Source organism: Pundamilia nyererei, unplaced genomic scaffold (assembly GCF_000239375.1).
Source record: "Pundamilia nyererei isolate P.nyererei 1_Seehausen unplaced genomic scaffold, PunNye1.0 scaffold00010, whole genome shotgun sequence".
Lineage (NCBI taxonomy): Eukaryota > Metazoa > Chordata > Actinopteri > Cichliformes > Cichlidae > Pundamilia > Pundamilia nyererei.
In genome coordinates, this window is record NW_005187411.1 from 3,136,454 (window position 1) to 3,159,917 (window position 23,464).

A 23,464-nucleotide genomic window follows, 5' to 3' on the forward strand; every position below is an offset into this window, starting at 1 on the left:
AAGTGAAGAAAAAAAGTTTTGTGTGTGTTCTGTGATTTCTGCTACCACTTGTTTATACTACATCACATGTGTTTCTTGCTTCATTTTTATTTGTCTCTTTTAGCTTGCACATGATGATTGTATCAGTTAGATATTAAAAGTTAAAACAGCAGGAAAGTCACATGTTTAAGAAATTCAGATGAGTAAAGCACAAAACTCAAGTTTACTGTGTTTTACACTCAGTAATCAGGTTATAAGATTCCAGTTTATTTAAAGCAGGGAGAATGACAGTTGATCACTGAGTGAATCATATGATTATTAAAATAAAAGTTGAAGATTTGGATCACAAACATGTAGTAAATCTGTATTTGTATATAATGTGCCATTTGACTCTAGAACCTGTATCATGTGACTACCACCAATGAGCCATCATATGACTATTGTTTTGAATCTGGGTCAGCATAGGGTTTGTCTTATTATAAACTCTTACTGAAACCAATGCATAGTGCAAGTGAGGCAACACAGGTTCTCAGAAAGTGCTCAGTAATGTCGGCCACTAACCTTTGCTCCCATATGTTGAGATGTTGTCCTGAACATGTTGTTCTCAAATTTCTGTACCATGTTTTTTACACATGATTATGTATTATTTTTTATTAACAGACAGTCTGTGCACATTTATGAAAATGTCTTTTCAGTGTAATGATTATATAGCTGGAGCAAATGCAAGGTTTTTTTTTTAGTTAGTAGCTATTGATAAAGCTATATATAATCAACCAAGTAATCAACAGTGACCTCTGTACTAAGAGATACTACTGGTCAAATAGTTATAAAAATGAGCTAAAGTAGTTCATGGTTTTGACAGTTGATCTGACAGGTGCTCTCCAGTACTCATGGATAAATATGCAAAGCAATTTATTCGCTCAAAGAAGAAGCTCATGCTATTTTTTAATTCTTAATTTTGTGTTTTCATAGCTAGTTTTAGTTAGCGTTGCTGTAAAAGCGCCATAAACTGTGTCTTGGCTGCATTACAGCAGCTCAGCCTGTTGTAAGTGTGCCCTGTAAAACCTTTATTTGTTGTTGGCTTTGCAGTGCTATAAACACACCAGGAGATGTCACTATTTCATTTGGAATATTTCAGTTTACTAACAAACATGGAAACCACCAAACCAAATCCACTTTCTGTTAGTAATCAAACTAACGAATCAGTAATTAATCAAATTAATCTACAACTTTAGGTTAAATTAGGTTAGGTTCAATTTTAATTTTAATCTTGGTGTTATCCATAGTGACTCAATTTATGCGTTCCTCATACAAACTACACTTGAATGTGCTGCTTCACATTATGTGGGATTTATTGACAGCCATGTACTGTAATGTGACAATATCTGTGGCTGCACACTTACTATGGATTAGATCCTGGAGGGTAAAAAAAAAAAGAGGCTAGTGTCAGCAACAATACTAGCATGAAAAGGCTGTAAGGTGGTTGGAATGGGAAGCTGAGAGGAAAGCTATCCCTGGTAAACTCTTTTAATTTTATTACTCTACATGTTTCCTCAGATTAAAGCCAATCACATAGTTGGCTGCTCTCTTAAGGGGGCGAGGGGTCACACATAACAGCCACTAAATTGTGACGGTGGCCAAGACTGGCATACCTTAGGGCATAATCTGATTATCAGATCAATAACACAGCAACATTTGGTGCATAGCTGGGATGGCTTGCTTCTTCTCTGGTTACACGTGGCTGGCATTTGCCACTCATTCCCACTTTATAGGTGACAAAGTGTGAATGCAAGCAGGAATTCAAATGGAAGGCCTTTTAAATAAGACGAGGTGCACAGCCTAACCTTGATCACATCTGGCTCTGCTACTGTATCTGGGAATCAGACAGCTATGAAAATGTCAGGGCACCCAACAAGTGTGCAAAATTAGAAACAGACCGAAAAGCCTTCATCACAGATATGTTACCTGACACCTGGAGTCTTCCCATGGAGCCAAATTTCTTCAGGCTAATATTAGTATTTATTATCTAGAAGTATTACTCTCTTATATTCATGTTGCTAACATCGTTCAAGGTAAACATTTATGAGATGTGACAATGAACCATAAAAATATTTATTGACATCACATTCTTGGACACGAAAAAATGAGCACACCGAAAAAATAATCCCACAAATATTAAGAAAGCCAAAATTCAAAATTTCCACGAATGACAGAGAACAAAAGGACTAAAATGGAACAGCATCAAATTGAAAGTTCAGTTTTACCTGATAGTTCTGAGCAAACAAATCGTGGTAGATGCGAGAGATATTCTCCACATAAGATAGATGATAGATCTGGTATGGTCAGCTTTATCACCTCTTTTAAAATATATATATATATAAAGCACAATCAGCTTGACACAAAAAAATTCAGAACACTGGCCAACCTAATATTTTAGAAATGCACATAAACACCAATAAATATAAACACTTTATTTCAGAGAGCAGTATTATATAATAACAAACACAAAAGGCCTCATGATAACAGTCACAGAGCTTAAACTGCCATAATTGCTGCTCTTGTTTATCACTGAATGTTGCATTTGTGAAATGCAGATAAGTGGATAATGAAAACCACTGTACCAACACAGAGCATGAGACAGAGATAACCAGGGACATTGGAGGAAATCCCTACTCTCTGCTATTCATCCCTCTGTCCCTCCATTCATCCTTCCATCTCTCTGTCCTCTGCAAAAAAAAAAAAGAAGTCTGTTGTGATCCTGTCTTTCTCAGTCCAAACAGGTCACTGTGGCTCCCACCTTGCCAAGGTCTGTGCAGTGACAGCAGAGGGAGACCAAAAGAGCTGAGAAAAAGAGAGCAACAGCACAGATTACAGACAGTTCGGACACTCTCCCTCTCTCGCTCCCTCTTTCGCTTTGCTTTATCTCCATGGTGCACACATGTCGACCTGGAGCAAGGCTGTATACTGGCAGGGGAGGCTAGAAACAGAGTGAAGGGGGTGGGTAGATGGGGATGCAAAGTGTGTATGGTGGAGGGGGGCGGGGGATAAAGGGACCTGCTGCGACAATAGCAAAGTAGGTCCAGGGACTAATTGGATCTGGTAATGGCTGGTCACTGTGACTGAAGGGCTCGTTAGAACCAGTAGAGCTCCTTGCCTTTCTTGTGCTGCTGGAGACCTGAGGGGAAAAAAAGAAAAGGATACAATGAGGAGGACAATGGTGAACACAGAACACAGGTTGTCATGGAGTCTACTTGTGCCAAACATCCTGTTTTTGTGGGGTGGCGGGGCTCCTGTGATGATTATGATGTGTTGTGTGCATTTGTGAGTGTGTCTGCATGCGTGGGAGTGTCTATAATGGTGACTGAGTTATTTAACTTCCTGAGCGTATATATGTTTGCATCTGATCATTTGTTTTCATATATAGAGCATTACAGGGGCTGAAAGCTGGTATAGCAGTGTGCAACAGAGTGTGGGTGTTTGTGTAAATGGTTATTTGACTGTATATTATTCATGAATCTTTGATATTTTAAAGTCAGGATTGCTTGGTGTGTTGTGTTGCTAAATTTAAAGGGATGAAAGTTCAATCTTGCACTAAAACTGCACTGTACCATCCAAAAGCCTCACATGGTTGAGTGGTTACCTGCATCCATGTTGAGGGCCAGGGTCTGGCTGACATCTCCTGGGGGGAGCAAACTGGGCCATGAGGTAGCGGGCTCCAGCTTGCTCACTTCATAGTGGCTTGGCAAGGTGGGAAGATGTGGTGGCCTCACGGTAGGCATGAGTAGGGGCCCATAGTGGGGCTCCAAAGCCGAAGGTGAATAAAGTTCATGGAGAGGCCGTGGGGGGCCGTAGGCTTGGGCCTGAGGATATCCCCAGCTTTCTGGTGGGTGAGGGTGGGAGTGTGGATGAGCGTGTGGATGAGGATGAGCGTGTGGGTGCTGCAGGCTGGGGTGTAGCCCTGATGCGTACGGGTCCATGGAATAGGAAGGTGCACCGGTCTCACAGTGGGAGCGACTCTGAGGCGAGGAGTAGTTACTGTCCCAGAAGGATGGGGGGAAGCTTCGTCTACTGCTAGGCGACGGGGTATCTAATAAGGGAAGAGGTGGGAGAGAAGAGGTAGGAGGAGGCACAACAGTCAAACTTCGGCCAAGTCATGAACTGTTGCGCAACTGCGTAGTGAATTGAATTGATTTATAGAAGCAAATGGAAAGGCTGGAGCTGTGCAGGAGGAGCAACACATACTAAAACATAGATGTCACTCACATGACTGCTACACCCTCTGGCCCAGATATCTTCCCCATTGGATCATACTGTCACACCGTCCTAGCCCCAACAAGACACAGAAATAAACACAACCACGTTCGAGCAGACAGAGGGGAGTGAGCGCTAAAGAGAAAGGTAGAAAGCGCGATGTCCCTATACCCTGGAATTCTATATAAGGCAGGCGCTCTGACCTGGAACGAGCCCAAGACTCACAGGGTCTTAAATCACTTGCTGTGGTGACATCTCTCACTCTCCTGTCAGCTCACTACTTTTGAAAGTCTCACAACACACTCAAGCCGACACAGTCACACACACACACACACTCAAAAAGCAATTCTAGCCCCGTTCTAGCACCCGCCAACCCTCTCTTCTGTCTCCTGCACCCCCACCTGTTGTTTTCTCTGCTCCCCCACCCTCCTCGCCCTTGACAGAATGTCAGCAAGCCATTATATGTTTTTAGCAGTATAATTTTCCCATGGGATAGTTATATGAAAAAAAATGCCCTATGCATCCCCCCAACAGGCAGCGTTTCCCACTGCCCATATCACAATGACCACAACTTATATAAATCTGACTGGCAGGTGGGCAACTGACTGAGCAACCATTGTGGGGCAAGAGCTGGAGCAAGAGACAGAATGGCAGCCATGGAGACGTTTGAAGGGGATACCGCAGCGAGGCTGTGCGCTTACGGTCATGTATAAACATAGCATCTGTTGTGAGGCAGGGAGCGTGCACTGGTGCTGAAATGAAGACGTCCGACTCAACAAGGAAAGAGACTAAAACCGACAGAGCAACAGAGTGAGTAGACGCTTTAGGCCCTACATGGATATCCAAGGGATATCGTCAAGCTGGCAGCAAAAAAGAACACTGGCATCTTTAAAATATTCATTTCGACATTTTTGTTTACTTTACATCCTGGTGCAATCAGATTTAAAATTGTAAAAAGAGGAAAGGAACATCTTTACTTAACACTAATTTGAGCTTTTATAGGATTCTCTGGATGATAGTTATGGATTATCTGTACTTGGTATTAACATAAGCCACAATAAACTCATAAATCCATAGCGTTTCGTGGAGATAAAGTTGCCAAAACATACTGCAATCACAGAGTCACATTTAGACCCGGGAGGCAGATATTAGAAATCTGACTATAGCTAGGTCTGATTTTGGGATTTTCACAGACAAAACCAACAATGCACGCTGACTCTCTTGTGTCTTTTTTAAACCTTTTAGCCTGGAAGAGTCAAAGTAGACCCATTTGACTTCCAACTGCTCCTAACCTTCCTGACCCGATGCCCCGACCTTTCCAGGAACAACTTTTTGAACAACTGACCAAATTACCTGTGTGACACTCTGCTGCGCTCCCTGTCAGTTCAGCATGTGTGGCCTCAAAATCTCATGCAATATATCTCAACTGTGACAAATATGCCACCTGTGCTTCCCTAAATACATGGGAGGAGAAGGATTTAGTTAGGAGAAACCCAACAATCGTCATGTAAACACGCCTAGAATAAATTAGTCTATTAAAGATTTGATAAAATTGATTGGTGTTGCTTTATTTTTGTGCATATACTGCACAAATTTGATTTTTATAAATACATCTTGAAATCTTTTGTTTTTTGTTTTCAGTTTCTTTAAGAACACCAAACATTCACTATGACTTTGTATTGCTGGTACAAGGACCTTTATTTGAGTCAAATAATCTTTCTGCATGCGCAATGAAATTTACCTGTTCCCTGATGTTCTGGTGCTCGACGTTTGCCCTCACCATCCATATAGGAGCTGAGGGCTCTGGAGAAGTGCTCATCCACAACGCTGCTGATGTCTCCCTGGTAGTAGGTGAAGAGGACACAGCGAGAAGTCAGGTATTCTGCCTCGGGAGCTTCCTGCTTCTCTTTGGGGCCTTCTTCTGGCCTTGAAGCCGCAGGAGTATAGGAGGAAGAAGAGCTGGATGAAGCAGAGGAGGAAGTTGATCCTCCAGTGCCTGGGCCCCCAGACATCCCCTCGGGGCCGTTGGGAGTGTCCATAAAATCCCGGCAATGAGATGAAGTGCAATTTAGACCTGTGGCAGCCTGGCGCGGTGTTAGAGGGCAGGGAGAGGAAGAACAGGGAGAGAGCTGAAACAGGTGTTGCAGAAGACAGTTCTGGAGCTGACTATGAGACATTTTGACACGATGCTCTTCTTTGTATGAGGCAGCACTGGTATGTGTAATCTGTGTGTGCGTGCGAGCTGCTGTGCGCTAATTAGTGGGTGCAGAGTGACTTCTGTGCTTGGTGTGACATGTACAGATATAAAGAAAAAATCTCAATAAATCAAACAAATTCTTAAATCACAAACTTAAACAAATAAATAACGTTTTGAATCGGGTTGTTTGCTTTTACGCACAAGCTGCATAAATTAGCATATCTGTTAACTAGCACAACAGGCTCCAATACTTGAGATGAGAGTTATCACAAGAACGTTTCCACATGTGCTCATTTCTTACCTGGAAGTTACTGATAAAAGCGGGAGCAGTCGGTGCGTACGATGCGTAATGTCCATAGGCTGGGTACATAACATCCAAACAGCTCATGGTAAATGAGCGAAGTCTTCAATGCTCTGTTGAAACCCACCTTAGTGAGAGAGAGAGCGTCAACATTCCGTTTATGTCGGAGAGAAATGAGCTTCTTAGTCGCCGATCAGTGCACAAAAGCCCGTTCCAGGCTCGGCATAGTCACTCCAGGAGGAGCGCACCTCTCCGCTTTCATTGCGTGCGCCACACAGCTGCGGTACCAAAATGTGGTGAGGTTTATGGAGCAAGCATGAGGGTGTCCTGTCCTGTACATCTTTGTGTCAACCCCTCCCACCTTTACCAGCTCTCAACACCCCACATCACCGACATTAAGACTCCCACTGGCATAACATCTATAACAGATCGCTTTCGAGCAAATTTGACACACTACTGAAATTAACTGCCTGATGGGTGTAATCGTGTAAAAGCTCATTTAAAACATATAGGCGTAAATTATGTCAATATTTGTGAATATAAAATTGAAAGAGTGGGCAAGAGTGTATTCTAGAAAAGCTGCAAGCACACAGTAAATCGTTATGACTCCAGACCATCGTAATCCTGGTGTAGAAAAAAAAGGGTTAAATAGAATGTCATCTAGTTACACAAATAGATTTCGATGAAGTCACTGAGCTTTATAACTGGCCACACAACAATGAGCACATGATACACGTGGTTCAGCGACTTTTTATTCGTCTCCATGTACTTTGGATACTTAAAAACTTTGTGTTCAGTCCAGGTCGAAAGTGTATCCATGGTCTTAAAACAGCTATCGGTTGCCAAGTAAACCCTCAAGTCATCTGAAGTATTTAGTGGGTTCCGAGAATGACACATAGGTGTCAACTATAGGTTGCATACACTGGTCATACCAGCATAAAGGAGAAAGGGACTCTGCACAAATCTATGACAAATTATCACCTATCAGAAGTGCAAATAAAAAGATATTTTCACACACACTAACACAAACAGTGACAATCACAAGCACCACAGAAACACGGATTTCAAAACAACAACCATTCAATGTGAAGAACACTTTTTCCAGTAGTGCAGCCTCTTTTGCTTGTTTTAAGTGTTTACAGGTGCCTGATGTTTAGGCATGCCAGTCTTTTTGACAGGCACTTCAGAATGCCTGGGAGAATAGTGTGGAAAGTTCGCAGAATTCCATGGACGAGTGTCAGATGAGGTGGAATGTCTCTGATGTATGCTAGTGGACGAGCTCCTCTGGAAGTTACATCGTTCCTTTGCTGCGTTCTCTAGATGCAGAACATGACCAACATCTTGCTATGCATACATCATACATACTGTGAATAACTGGTAGCAGGTTATTGGCATGCTAGTTAATCAAGTATGCTCTCAAATAGCAGTGGATATGCTTAAATATGTAAGTTTTCTCTTTTTCTATCAGCTTTTAATCATTATTATTTCAAAGCTGTGTGATATAATTCTCTATAATGCGCGGCACAGCATTGTATATAATCCCAAGACAGCAACAGAATCTGACTTTCTAAGCCACGTAAGTATTTTAATAACCTTATTTGGGCATTAGCCCTGCTTCCAGTGCATTGCCCTTGCAGTAAGTTGTGGAATAAGGGCTACCAGATCCATGTGCATGCAGGGTAATGTAATGCAGGACGCCACAGGAGTCAAGGAGAAAGAGAGTGATGCAATGCTAGAAAGCTCACTGTTACACCAGCGTGATCAACAGCTGCAGCTGACGGAAGGGAAGGGAGGCCACTATTAGTATTAATGGCCATGACTAAATTTCTCTGTCTCTGTAACTCTTTCTGTCTCTGCTCCCCCCACCCCTCCACTTGTCTTCCCTAGTGATACACACACCTTATCTCTATTTAATCACCCTGTCTTCCCCAGCCATAGCCAACCCCTGTGCACATTTGCGATTGCGTGTATAAGAGAGTGCTGCTGAGTGTGTGTGCACACATACATGTGGCCACATTTGTCATCAAGTGACCAAACTAGGAAGACAGCGAGAGAGACAGTCAGCCTGCAAGAACATGGCATTGGTCCCAAAGTCCAAAATTTAGTCAGCTGCTTCATTTGTTTTTGTCAGTGATATTTAATAGTGTATGCCAAACTCTATGCATGGGAAGAACAGTGTGCACACATCTTTAATTTATCTTGTGTGTGTTTCTGAGGGGAAATGTGTTTGGTGGTGTCTACATTTACGTGTATAGGCTGAAAATAAACACAGGTTACATCATTCCTTGTGACCCCTCAGCACATTTAAGCCCCGCCTCTCTTAAAAGAGGTCTGACCAGGCAAAGTCTTTCATTGGCTGAGATTTGCGGGCCGGCTGAGGTAGTAATGGCAACCAGGTTTTATTTAGACCACTATTCAAATTGCAACACCACCATTAATAGTTTATACTCTGTGCTAGAAATACCTGAGAACATTAAAGAAATAATTGTGAATGCTCCGTGTACCACTGTCTTTTTAAAGATCACTGAAGTTAAACTGTCAAAAGGAATATAAAGTTTATTAAGATGTAAATGCCACTGAGGAAAATGTGATCAGTAAGCATATGGTGATGGTCTGTAAAGTGGGGCTTGCAATATGAACCTGAAACCATATAACCTACCTCCTGAAACAACAAGTCCTTTATTAAGGTCTCAGAGTGGCTTGGTCCTGAGGGGGTCGGCCCCTCAGGATTCCACTGTTGTTTATATGCTTCAGTGAGTATGTGTGCCTGTGTGTGCGCATACGTGTGTGTGTATACGTCCAAGACAGAGATGTACAGCTGCCCCGTTGTCCAGTTCACAAACTCATCTCAGCTGTTCAAAATCATCACCAAGTGTCATCAGAAACACAGACACCCAGGCACACACACACACTCACACATGCATACATACAAAGGGCCACATATGGACAGGTCTGGCTCATTCAACCTTCTACACAAATGTTGGTGATAAATCCTCTGTGATAGAATGTGCATATGTGCAGCTATTTTCTTCGTCAAACAACCTCCGCTTTGTCTCCGCGGACCACCGAGGCCCAAGTTTCCAGAGTTTGAATCTAGAAGTTAGTTAAAGAAAGTTAAGAAACATGCACAAATTTACCGTTTCAGTAGAAATCACATGCATTTGGCATTAATCGCCATTTTCCACAGCAGTGTTTACAGTGAATATAGAATGTATTTTATTTGAGGAAGTCTATGGTTTCAGGAGCCTACAAGTTAAAAAAAAAATCAATTCTGTCGCCTAAATGCATCTCAGTCTGTCAACAATTTTTTGGTCTTAAGTTGTACATTACAATTCAATGTTTACAGCAAATTTTTCTGTATTTCTTGAAATATTTAAGAAATAATTTAGAAGGTACCTTAGATAATCATCATCATATTACACAACTGCCACGCCCCAAAATGATATCCATTTTCAGGTAATAACACAATCAGGGAGCTGTTGCTCCTTCCAGCACTAATTTACAAGAATTACCTTCTTGAGCAAGCAACCATGCAATAACACTAGTACTGTTGAGGGCTGGGAAAAACGCTTTCACAAATTTAAAACCAAGGTTTGATTTGCAAAGAAATCAGCAATAATGTTTTGGTTTATTTTTAGAATCAATGCTCTTAAATATGCAAAATCGCTGGTTATTTAGAAGTACACAGACAGATTTAAGAGGCTTTTTTAGAATATATTTATTAAACAGATCTGTAATACACTGACAGAAAATAAAATTTCACTATTACTGGGGAGTCAATCATACAACAAGCAATGTGCTCCCTAGCTAAATATACTCAATTCCCACTGTATTGGAGGCTAACCTTATTAAATGGATAGAATGTGAATTAACAGCATCCTCAGAGAGCCTGACAAGTGCTACATTGCTAACATCCTATTGCTGAGACAATTTTGCCGCCACATAACTGCATTGGTCATCGGAATGAGGCACACAAAAATACAAAATTACAAACTCGTTGAAAAGCACACACAGATATACAGTAAGGCCAAAAGAAAACATACAGACACAAGAAAGATGCACACAGGACCTCTCATCTGAGCATGTGGGATTGTCACCTTACTGCCTGACATTCCTGCTTCAGGGTGCCAGCAAGGCCTGCAGTTAGAAGGGCAATGCTGGTGGCAAGGGGGTGGGGGGGAAAGAGATGCGAGGGTGGACAGAGGGCAGAATCAGAAATTTGTCGTGTCACATGGTCAAACAGGGAAGATTTACGACAGATCAGGTTCCTCATCAGCAGCATAGTGTTGTGGCTTTAGAATGACAGGTATGGGGGTGAGATCAGACTCCGGCTTTAGTTTGTACACCCTTTCTGGCAACTGCAGCCAGTGTGACTGGCTCAAGATGGCAGTGTTGCGGATGGTAGGCATGAGTAATGCAACAGTCTTTCCTTGTGCTCGGTTTAACATCGTTCTCAGTGTTTACACGTGAATCTGAAAATGCAGACGTGCCAAATTCATAAAGAGTACATGCAGAGACTGACACAAACTTAGACAAATTAGGTCGAAAAACAACAAGACAAACTTTCAAGAGAAATTCTTGAAAAAAAAATCTCGTGCAAACATGCAAAACAGAGATTAGCAGTTATTTAATCATTTTATGTCTCTCTCTTCCTACTCTCAGAAGCTATGATTTACTCACCGGTGACATCATGGAGACCACAGCTATTTTTATTGGCTGGTAAGCAGCCAGCTCTTTGCCATGCTATGCCACCTGTCCAATCCACAGCAGTCAACAAGCCCCAGGGGGAAAAAAGTCAAGCACCCAAAAATGATTGAGAGATGAAAGGTGGAATATGAGACATGCATGCCATTCTACTGTCCTAGGCATGTTTCACAAGTCAAATGTCTTGTCACTGCTACTGGTTTGTCATCCCTATTTGCATTTGTTCTTCGTTAAGTCTGCTATATTTTCCATTCTTCAACACTTATCTGCATTACTTCATCTCTGGAGTAATGGCTTTTACGCTGCTCTTGGACCATCGCTGACATTGTCTGAGCTGCAAAGATGGGGTTATTCCTGGCCCTGTAACGTGACTTCTTAGGTGCAATTTAGTCACATGCCACATACAGTAGATTGGGGTGGAGGGGGTCACCATTTCACTCAAGTGCCCTGCATGATGTTAACTATTACAAACTAAATATTACAGAGGCTAGAAGCTGGTGACATAAATGACTGTAGATAATACCACATGTTTTGGAAGATTACAGTTTGTTAAAATATATTAAAAGTTGGTCTTGAGATGAAAATGACTCTGGGTCTTTGAATGAGTGGGTGTATTCTTAATTAGTTTATAAAGGATGACTTACAAGCTGAGGCAATATCAATATAGACACATTTGTAATTAGTGTCACTGAGTCTTGCATGGTCAAAATCAAACACATGATAAACACATAAAGAAAAAGTTAACTTCAAGAAAAGGATCTTCTTGTGAAATGCTTTTTATACTCGTATAAGTGAGTAGAGTTCCTTTATAATGGAACTCATGGGCAAATAAGTGGAGGATCATTTGTGATAATTGGATTTCTTGGCCTTGCCACACACACAAAGAAAAAAAAACAACAACTTGATTTTAGTGCCCAAGTTAAATTGAAAATTCAGGATTGTGTCTAGGTGTCCATCTTGTGGCAAGAGCATGAAATAGCAAGTACTAGTGTTGGAGTATTATCCTCTGAAACAACACTAGTGGGTGATAAAGACCTAGAAAACTAAATAGTGTCTGCAAATGATGGACAACTGGATGATTTGGTTTTTGTCAGAGGAAATCAAAGTTTTGGTTTATTTAGGGAAGTTCCAAAGAGTTTCAGCTGTCTTTGCATGCCCCAAAAAATACATTCACACAGTACTCAGTACTCACAAAGTACATTCATTCATTCAGAGGCTCAGCTTACAACCAGGCAAACTAGGCAATCGCTAAGTGCCCAGGGATCTGTGCGTCCCCAAGGACCGACAAACTTTAAAATACAGTAGTAGCAGTATGCAAAGTTTGCAATGACAATAGTGGAGCCACACTTGACTCCACTCACTCTGTTCCAAGTAGCCTGTGTGATTCAGATTACCACAAATCAACAAAACAGCAGTGTAGTTTTGTAGCGACGAAAGAAAAACAGCAGTGAGTGCAGCAGATAGCAACAATTACATACAGTCCCGATCCAAAGTTTAAGATCACATGAAAAATGGCAAAATGGCATTGTGTACTGTAGCGTTGTTCAGTTGAAAAACCCAGTCGTTACCACACAGAAAAGGCCCCTCAGTTATGAGGGATGCTCTCTGCAACATCTGGACATAGCCAGCAGCCGTTTGACACCCCTGCACCTCCTGAAGCGCCATTGTTCCACTGAAGGAAAAAGCATCCCAGACCATTATGGCACCCTCTCCACTGTGCCGCGTAGAAAACATCTCAGGTGGGATCTGCAACGTTGGAAACCATCAAGGTTAAATTTTTCTCATCAGAGAATAAAACTTTCTTCCGCTTTCAATGTCACATGTTTGGTGTTCTCTTGCAAAGTCCAAACAGTCAGTTTTGTGGCTTTCAAGGAGATGAGCCCTTTGAAGACATTTTTTTGTTTTTGAAGCTCTTCAGTCTCTGATGTCTGATGGTTATGGAGCTGCAGTCGGCACTAGTAACTACGGAGCCCCGCAGGGGACATGGGAGAAAAAAAAATTAAGACGGACTTTTGCGAGATCTCGCAAAACCAACTCGGGATCTCGCAAAAGTTTTGCGAGATCTCGCAAAACTTTTAGCTGCATTCTTCGGACGCCGGCTCGAAGCCGACCGGGATCAAGGCACGATGTGCCGGGAAAGCGGTGTTCCTCCCGGCTGTAGTAGGTCTCGAGCTAACGGGAAGAATGCGGCTAAAACTTTTGCGAGATCTCGCAAAACTTTTGCGAGATCCCGAGTTTGTTTTGCGAGATCCCGAGTTTGTTTTGAAAGATCTCGCAAAAGTTTTGCGAGATCCCGAGTTTGTTTTGCGAGATCTCGCAAAACTATTGTTTTTGGGGGTCTTCCACTTGACGTTTTTGTTCCATAACTCTCAGGATCATTTAAGAAATTCCAAATGTCTTACTGCATCCCACCTCAGCAGCAATGGCGCACGGCGAGAGATCCTGTTTATGCAGTTCAACAACCCAACCAAAAAGGGAGATGTTTTTTTTGCCTTTGCCATCAGAAAGTCATGACAGGGTGACTATCTGACAGAAAATGACAATGAATCCACATTTTTTGCACAGATTTAGCCTTTAAAGGCATGTGGTCTTAAACTTTTGATCAGCTGTAAAACAGCCTGTTTCAGTTTAAGCGCTGTTTTCAATAAACTGCGTGCTAAAAAAACATGTTTTTTCTCTCTTTTTTCACTCCCATTTCTTCTTGTTGCAAGTTGAAGCTCTACTTGGAACCTTTTTATAAGATCCAATCAAGTAAAATGTGATTTTTTGCCATTTTTTAAGTGGTCTTAAATTTTTGATTGGTACTGTACAATATTAAATAACTAAACTGCTGCCAGATTAGCCTTAACTTTTGGGTGAGAAATACTTGCTACCCACTAACGTCACAGTATTTATTTTAGTCTCTTTGACATTTAATATTATTTAGCTAAGCTAGCAGAGCAGCCAAGGGTGTCCAGCTGTGGTGGCTGTGACAGTGAGTGTGAAATTTCTTTTAATGATGTCAGATTTTTTTAAACCATAATTTTAATGAATGGTGGTTGAAGGGGCCACCTGTGAATTTTTGCCTAAGGCCACTATAGACTCTAGAATCGGCACTGCATACATTCATACCTCCAACCTGTACAATCACAGACTTCACAAGCTTGTAGCTCACACAGCAGCTCCCCTGGGGCAGGCTGGGGGCTTCTCTGAAGAAACACGTAATTTTGCAACCTACAACATTCACTCTGGGGCAACCTTCTGCTCTACTGATTTGGAAAGCAGTGCAAAAACAGCATGAAAATGATTTAAAGGTGCAACTGTTTCAGCAGTGAATTTTGAAAATAAATTCCTGGGTAAGTAACAGTTATATAACAGATTAGTTTTTAGGATTTTTAGATTAGAAATCCTGATTTCCTGATGTGGTTTTGTTTATCAGAATCAGAATCAGAGAGACTTGATCAATCCCAGAGGAAAATTGTTGTCATAGCACCACACATTCAGCAACCATCAAGCACATATATATGAAACATAAATAACATATTTATGTTATATTGTATATTGTTATGTTGTATTCTACATCCTACAGTGGTTTTATAAGAAATTTATATCTCAAATATCTTTCAGATGTTGATGTTTTATAATGAAAATAATAGCCTCTAACATCACCCTGGCTCCTCCACACCAATGGGGGGCGCACGTTTTTTGTAAATAAATACCATCGTGGGTTGACGAGGGCCGCCCAGCCATGTTGAGGAGTCTGTCAAGCAAACTGCAGCCCGCCATTGTGTAGAACCAGGCTCTGTAGAGAGATAAGGGTGCTTGGCTGAAACGCTTCAATAGCTTGATAATTATTTTACCCTGCCGCTTTTATTTAGGAGTAAATACAGTTACACAGGCTCCGGGGGGGAAAAGACATGTCAGCCAGCAGTCTTCTTGAACAGGTAAAGAGAGGTATTTTCTGAACATTTACGGGGGCCAAATTTCTCAGCATCGCGACGGGCTAGCGAGGATAGCTTAGCTCAGAGGCAGCGGCTCCGTAGTGCAGTAGGCCTGACCACCTGCTAAAGGAACTGACTGCTGAAAATATATCTCTTCATCTATTTTTTCCCCTTCCTCTCTTCTCATAAATCAAACCTTCATGAATCACCTGGACCCAATCCAGAGACCGAAAGGCCAAGCTAATAAAGGTGAGACCAAATATTATCTAACATTGTTGACTTGGGTTTGAGAGAGTGCGAATCTTTTTATGTACCTTTCGCTTTAGAAAATCTTGCGTGCGCGAACGCGATAGCTGGCTTCCTAGCTGCTCGGGTAGAATGGGCCTCTGTGTACACGATTTAAAGGTTTTCATATAATTTATCACTTGAGTGAAACGCCTAATGATACTGTGTTTCAGGTTGGGATTTTTCAGGCTTTAAACAAAGCAATTTTGAGTGTCCTTTACATCCCAGAAATCACACAGGTTCCCACAGGTAGCTTCAGGCTAGCTGTCTCCAGAGTGGCTAACTTTAAATGGCAACATGATACACATGAGCATCCTTTTCCTGGTTCTACTTTTAATGCCTTTTATCACCCATAGTTGCGTGGAAAACACCTTACTGCTCAGTGTCTTTAATTATCAGACATTATGAAATTTCTTTTGCAATATTAGGGCTACAGGTGCCACCCTATAGCACGCTGGCGACCTGGCTAATGTTAGCCAACTCCGTCAAGTTGAAAGGACTCTTGGCGCTCGTTAACATGGAGACGCTAGCGTGCTAATGTTAGCTGGTTGCTAGGTTAACCAAAATGACACGTCTTCCGACATGCTTTTCCTGTGTCAGAAAGGCCCTCGCGCTTTCCCATCATTATGCTGTCAGTCTATAATGTTGAATAAACACATTGAACAAATAATTTTTATTTTAATTCTGTCCCTTTCTCCGAAAAGCTCCGACAATCTCGTGTTTTCCAGCACATGAACATCACCTGTAACAGAGAGCGCTCTTTAACTCGCGGGGGCGGGGGGGGGGGCTCGCTCACACGCACTACTCATCTACCTGCATTTTAACATGCATTTTTTTTTCTCTCGAAGTGATGTCAGTATTGGTTTTATCTATTATTTTAATGTGTCTATTGCTGTGGGAATCTAAATGTCTTTAGTGCTCTTTTATGCCAGTATTTGACTACTTCCAAGTCCATTTAATTTTTCCTGGGCCTGATTCAAATAATTGAGCATACTATGTAATCTGAAGCATACTGAGCAATTATTGCTTTTTTTTCCCCCCTTGTTCTAATTTCAGGGAGTGGTTTTGTTATGTAACGAGTGGCGTTGGTGCTGATGTTAATTGCCTGATAATGTCTAACCCATTGCACCTCTGGGGTTGCACAGGCCTGTTAACACAAATATTGTTTCATTTACAGTGCAAAACGGAGCTGTGACCCAAAAGGATACTTTGAATGACGATGAATTTGAGCCTTACCTGAATACTCAGGCCAGACAGGTAAATGTTTTCCCAGTGTGTGAGGTTTTGTTTTGTTTTTTGTTTTTTTTGTTTGTTTTTTTTAAATCTGAATCGTTCCCTCTTTTTTTTTGTTTTTTTTTTTTTTGTAAGTAGTCTGTTACTGGCTTATCCTTAAATGTTCTTAGTTGAACACGAATCTTTTTTGTTTTATTGCACTAAAATTCAGATAAATCTGATAAGGGTTAACTGAAATTCTGGTTTAAGGAAGTTAAAATGGTTATGTAGAGATCAGCTGATATTCTCTAGCTTGCATCCACGACAAGTTTCATGACCGTGCATATATGAATAAATAAATCCTAGTTACTGTAATCTTAGCACATCTGTTAAACCCAATTTCAGCCATATTAGTAATTGTAAGTGAAACTATAAAAAAAGGTTTACTTTGCACATTTTTGTGTTTTGATTACGAAGAATATTAATGTGCATCTCTTTATTCACCTTTTTTATTGCTTTAATTTTTGTTAAATGTGGTTGTTCCCTGTGCAGTAACTAACACACGTACACATGCACTGTGAAGTGGGCTGTAGAGGAAAATAATAGAGCCTGTCTTTTGGTCCACTCAGAAGAATAGCTGTCCTTATCTTCTTCCAAGACACTCTAAATGGTGGTGGGGGAACAGTTCATTGTTTAGTTCTGTTTATTTATAGATGAGTTTAAAGGAGGAATAGTGAGAGGATTGTTTACATTGTTGTCACAATCCGTGGTGAGCAGTGACAGTTCAATTACTTTACTTATTTTTACTGTGGTTTCACTCCCTGGATGAAGAACAAGTTGCGCTCATGTTAAGAGGAGTGTTCAGCTGTTAATGTTACAAAATATGTTGCTTTAATAATTAAATGCTAGGGTGCTTTTCCACAATTTTTTTTAAATTTATTTTTATTTATTTATTTTTCCCCATGTTGTCACTAAATCACATTTTTCTATTCCATTTAGAGCAATGCCTATACGGCCATGTCGGACTCGTACATGCCCAGCTACTACAGCCCCTCCATAGGATTTTCCTACTCCCTGAATGAGGCAGCATGGTCCACAGGTGGGGATCCTCCTATGCCTTACCTGGCCTCCTATGGACAGCTGAGCAATGGGGAACCCCACTACCTCCCGGACGCTATGTTTGGCCAACCAGGCCCCCTGGGGAGCAACCCATTTCTAGGTCAGCATGGCTTCAACTTTTTCCCCAGTGGCATCGACTTCTCAGCATGGGGTAACAACAGCTCTCAGGGACAGTCGGGGACACCGCAGAGCTCTGGCTACAGCAGCAGCTACGCCTATGCTCCCAGCTCACTTGGAGGTGCCATGATTGATGGACAGTCCCCATTTGCACCTGCTGCCAACGAGCCCCTTAACAAGGCACCTGGTATGAACAGCCTGGACCAGGGCATGGCGGGACTTAAGATAGGTGGTGCTGCTCCTGGTGGTACCGGGGACTTGGCGCCTAAGGTAGTTGGCTCTGGATTACCCGGTGGGGGTCCACTAGGCCCTGTATCATCTGTTGGACCTCCCAGCATGCCTCCTGTCTCAATTGCCCCTGCCAAGCCTGCCTCTTGGGCTGATATTGCCAGCAAACCAGCCAAACCCCAGCCCAAGCTTAAAACTAAGGGTGGCATGGCTGGTGCTAATTTGCCTCCTCCGCCCATTAAACACAACATGGACATTGGCACTTGGGACAACAAGGGCACAATGCCTAAAGCCACCACTCCTCAGCAGGTGCCCCCTATTCCCAGCAACGGGCAGCCGCCCAATCAGGCTTCCCCGCAGCCTGGAAGTACTGCTGTGGGGAATCCACAAATGCCCCTGAGCAATGGACAACTGGTTCCACCTGTTTCCCAGATGGGTCAGCATCAGCTTCCACCCACTGGGCAGCCAGGTATGGGTCAGATGCCCCAGCCTCCTATCTCCCAGGGTGGTCCTCCTCCACCAAGCCAACAGCAACAACAATCTCAACCTACCCGCTGGGTCCCACCACGGAATAGGGCCAATGGATTTGGGGATACGAGTGGGAGTGGTACAGGCCAGTCACCTCCCTCTTCTTCAGGAGTGGGTGTGGTTCCAGGGGTCCCTTCGGAGCCTCACCCAGTTTTAGAGAAGTTGCGTATGGTCAACAACTATAACCCGAAGGACTTTGACTGGAATCCCAAGCAGGGCAGGGTGTTTATCATCAAGAGCTACTCCGAGGATGACATCCACCGCTCCATCAAGTATAACATCTGGTGCAGCACGGAGCATGGCAACAAGAGGCTTGATGCAGCTTACCGTTCACTGGGTGGTAAAGGACCACTTTATCTTCTGTTCAGTGTCAATGGGAGCGGTCACTTCTGTGGTGTAGCAGAAATGCGCTCACCCGTGGACTACAACACGTCTGCTGGCGTGTGGTCGCAGGACAAGTGGAAGGGTCGTTTTGATGTGCGCTGGATCTTTGTTAAGGACGTTCCCAACAGTCAACTGAGGCACATTCGACTGGAGAACAACGAAAATAAGCCAGTGACCAACTCTCGGGACACACAGGAGGTGCCACTGGACAAGGCCAGGCAGGTGCTAAAGATCATCGCTGGATATAAACACACCACTTCCATCTTCGATGACTTTTCTCACTACGAGAAGCGTCAGGAAGAAGAAGAGTGTGTGAAAAAGGTAACAAAGTCACTGTTGAATAAAGTGAATGACAAAACAAATGAATGAAAAACAAGTGTGATCTTCAAAAAAGGTGGAGTGTTTGAAGCCTGTGTATGTGTGTTTGTACAACATTGATGTTATGCATTACAAAGAAACGGTACAATACAACCCTTTACAGATGGGCTGAGAGCTGAGTTTCATGTGCTTATATGGATTAGAACAATTTGTCATCTTTTTTTCCTTTAGCTTTTATGTTCTACCTGTTAACAGTCACATGTAATGTTCTACTTTAAGAGTGGACAGCAAGAGAAAACATTTACAAAGATAAAATGGATAACATGCATGGTGTTTAGTTGTGTAATTATAGCAACTTTATCAGTGTTATCTTGTTCACAGCTGAAGCTGCTGTGCTGCTAAAACTATGAGAGATGTGGTCCCCTTTACTGCTTTATGATATTGATAATCTCTTTAGCTTATTTGAGCATGAAGGTAGCGGCGCAAAAATGGAAAAATGTCAAACCGAAAAGGGAAATTTGTTAAGTTTATACTGGGATCGTTCAATGGTTTGTTTTTGTTTTTTTTCTAGGGTTTCTTTCTTTTTCAAGCAAGCGGTGTGTTTTGTTTTGTTTTTCCTTTCGTGTTTTACTCTTCTTTTTTCTTTTTTGACTACAGACACATTGATCAGTTACTTAGTCTTGATGCTAAAATAGAGACCTTGTCTTTAGTCAGTTACTAAATCCAATACCTGCGTTACTTTAATAAGCTCTGTTACGAAGAGCACCAGATATGACATAACATTGCTTTTCTAGCTAACTGAAATGAAAAGTAAAATATGTATCGATTAAAATTTACTTAGTTGTCCGTTATTGGAAGGATAAATGTCAATGGGACCTCTGCCCTCTCCCACTAAAACTCAAAAGGGGGTCAAATAAAAAGGTGGGGTGGAGGGAAGTGAGTGCTTAAAGTATTTGTATGCTTTCATGTCCGTCAGATGAGACATGTGTTTTGTCATTTTTAATCGTAATTATTTTGCCTCCCCTGTTAGTTTCTCTCTTCCCATGAGCCCATCCTCACACATGGAGTTGAGAAAACGGGTGAAGGAAAATGTTACTCACTTTGGGTACAACTCATGCCACTTTCCTATTGTCAACTCATTTGACCAGTGTCAGCTGGATCACAGCTAAGCCACAGACTGGTGCAAGCACACAAAACTTGTTGGTGTAGTAAGCAAGAAATGACTCCATACTGCCAGCCCTTATTTCATCTTAATTGTGCGTTTCCTCTTTGGCAAATGGATTACATCCAAAATATGGGCGTATCAAGGTGGACAGTATTTAAATTTACATAAGCATACTCTGTATTTGAAATTACACCCACCCGTCTCCAAATGCTTGTTGATTTTCTATTTGTTGGGCAAATCTAGGGACAGTTGTTTTATTCAGTGTCATCTTTAAGTTTGCCTTCAATGAACTATACTGAACCCCAAGTGTGTGTGACACAAGGGTGGGGATTGTTGCTTTTGGGATTCTCCATCAGTTGGCTGGTGAGTGGATTATTCAGACAGAGCATATCAGAAGAATAATGAATGGCGAAAAGGCAAGCGGATACTGGTAACAAAGATCCACAATGCTTAACATCTGTCATCATTGTTGGGCCACAAAGCACCCACGTAGCAGTGTTGAGCTGGAACCTAATTTAAATTAGCCTCTTAATTATTTTTTTAATGGTGTGCACTGGCATTATATAGATGCATCTATTGACATGATTTTGCATTTTATTTTTCAGAACTGCTGTGATTGGAAAAACATGTGTAGCTTGCTAAAAACCCAAATGCGCTGCCTGGAGGTTACCACTTAGTCTCTATGAGCTTGGATAGATTTAAATAGAACTAAAATAACAAGAGGGGGGGAAAAAAGCAAAAACGTATATTTTTCATGAATATCTTTGTCTACACAATGTTTATGCTCAAAATACGTAAGCTCGACTATTGGTGGAGGTGAATTTGCAGTATGTAGTTTAAATTAAATTTTATTGGGTATTTTGGCTTTCTCCTTCCTCGCTTGATGGCAAGACATCTGTTCAAAAATGAATTGAGAGCATAACTGCTCTTTTGTGGTCTCTGTAAGAAAGGGAAAACCTTTTAAATTTTATCCCAGGTGTTCGAAGTCTTAAAAACAGCATTTTAACCTGTGGTGATTTGTTCATTGTGAGTTATGTTTACACCCAGACTTGAAACTAACTGAGCCACTTAATTAAGGACAGTAAACCTGAATTAATTGCTTACTGAAAAATAAAAAATGATAAATGCACATTTGAAGAAGATTCATCTAGGGTACATTGTCTTATATATGTCAGTTTGAGATGGACAACATTTGGTTTTATCTATTTTAATATCTGTTATCTGTATATAGAGTTATTGATATTTAGCTGTTGAGCTAGGCCACTCAGAATCTGCTCTGTTTCTAAGTAATCCTTTGGGCCAAATTACTGAATGATCTTACTACAAAGACCTGGCTCTTTCAATCTGAAGTGCTTCAGTTGTGCTCAGTTTTTGCTTCTTTTGTGACAGGTGGAGGTCCAAGGCAGTGAGCCATATCCCAGCAACCCAAACAACAGAAGTCATTACAGGCTTCAGGTAACTGTATTCTGAAGAAATTTAGCCTGTTTTCATACTTTGAGTCTGTGCCACTTGGATATTTTTCACATAATTACGTAGTTGATATTTTGGTACCTGTAACGCTGCTAAGTTATCGAGCTTTTCCTCCTTAAAACCCACAGCTGTTTAGGTTGTCGTTTGCAAACAAGAGTCGTGGTTTTATGAAACTATTAAAATGTGTATTAAGTGGATGCCCACATTTAACAAGAGAAACTGGAAGGATCTATTGCAATGTGCCTATATTTTGTATGATGTAATTTCTGCTTTGTGTGTAACACGCTGTCCTTTCATGTTTTAGGAGCGCCAAGGACGAGTCAAGTAACAGTTGGTGCTTTGGTCAAAGACTGCAATGGCCCCCTTAAAGCCCTCTACCCCATTACGTCATTACATCCAGATCTCTTAAAGAAATTCTAATAGGGGTGAAGAATTAACAAAGGACAGAAACTAAATGAAGACTTTGATTTCTTTTGACTTTAAAGACTTACTTTGAACTTGTAGTAAAAAGAAAAGGAAACAATTATTCATAGGACTACAACTAAATGCATAGCATCCTTAGGTGAATTTTTTTTTTTGCCCTCCCCCATTCCACTACATATGCTTTCTCCCCTTGTATGCTGCTTTTTTTCCTTTTTGAAATGAATGGATCAGCTTGTTGTTGTTTTTTTGTTTTTTTTTTTTTTTTTTTTTTTTTTAAATGGTCCAAGAGCAGGTCTGTAATTCTCACACAAACACACAAATCAAATAGAAATTGTAGTGTTGACTAATAATAGTGTCCCAAAGTGGAAAAATGGGCTGTTCGTCTCATTTTCTTTGTAACCCCACCCCCACCCCAATCTGTCTTTTGAGGATGCTCAAATGTTCAACCGGGACCCAGCAGAGTTTCCTCCTTGGTGGATTTTCATCGTAGGCGTATGCCAGCTACACTCACTCCAGAATCTCTCTACACGCTTGCCATGTTTTTGTTTGAGAGGACTGCAAATGTTCAGAAGGCCCTTCATTTTGTTTTCCCAGTGTGTTGGATGGAGTGTGTGGGGTGGTAGGGTAGGGAGGATCTAGAAGGGGATGGAAGAGGTTTAAGAGTTCGAAAGTAAAAGAAATGTTAAGTTGATAAAACCTTGCCCACTGTATAATTTTTAAGGTCTTAAAAAAAGGGGCCCTCTGACAGTCTTTGGACCTAATTTACCCCCCCCCCCTTTTTTTTTTTTTCCTTCTTTCTATTGGACAAGTTGATTCGTTGTTGCTATGGGCTGCTTTTTTTTTTGTTTTGTTTTTTTGTTTTT

At 41.6% G+C, this 23,464-nt stretch overlaps 2 protein-coding genes across 2 annotated transcripts; one reads left to right on the forward strand and one right to left on the reverse strand.

Moving 5' to 3' along the window:
- Positions 1–2,089: 2,089 nt before the first annotated feature.
- On the reverse strand, positions 2,090–7,336 carry vgll2b (vestigial-like family member 2b). The gene is made up of 4 exons (XM_005723830.1): positions 6,729–7,336; positions 5,972–6,314; positions 3,620–4,066; positions 2,090–3,154 (listed from the first exon to the last, which is right to left on the reverse strand). Exons 1-4 carry the CDS (start codon positions 6,813–6,815, stop codon positions 3,111–3,113), a joined length of 921 nt encoding a protein of 306 aa, XP_005723887.1. The 5' UTR covers positions 6,816–7,336; the 3' UTR covers positions 2,090–3,110.
- Positions 7,337–15,144: 7,808 nt separating this feature from the next.
- On the forward strand, positions 15,145–22,841 carry ythdf2 (YTH N6-methyladenosine RNA binding protein F2). The gene is made up of 6 exons (XM_005723831.1): positions 15,145–15,355; positions 15,577–15,601; positions 16,815–16,894; positions 17,849–19,546; positions 22,098–22,163; positions 22,483–22,841. The coding sequence occupies exons 1-6, from the start codon at positions 15,329–15,331 to the stop codon at positions 22,504–22,506; spliced, it is 1,920 nt and encodes a 639-aa protein (XP_005723888.1). The 5' UTR covers positions 15,145–15,328; the 3' UTR covers positions 22,507–22,841.
- Positions 22,842–23,464: the final 623 nt, after the last annotated feature.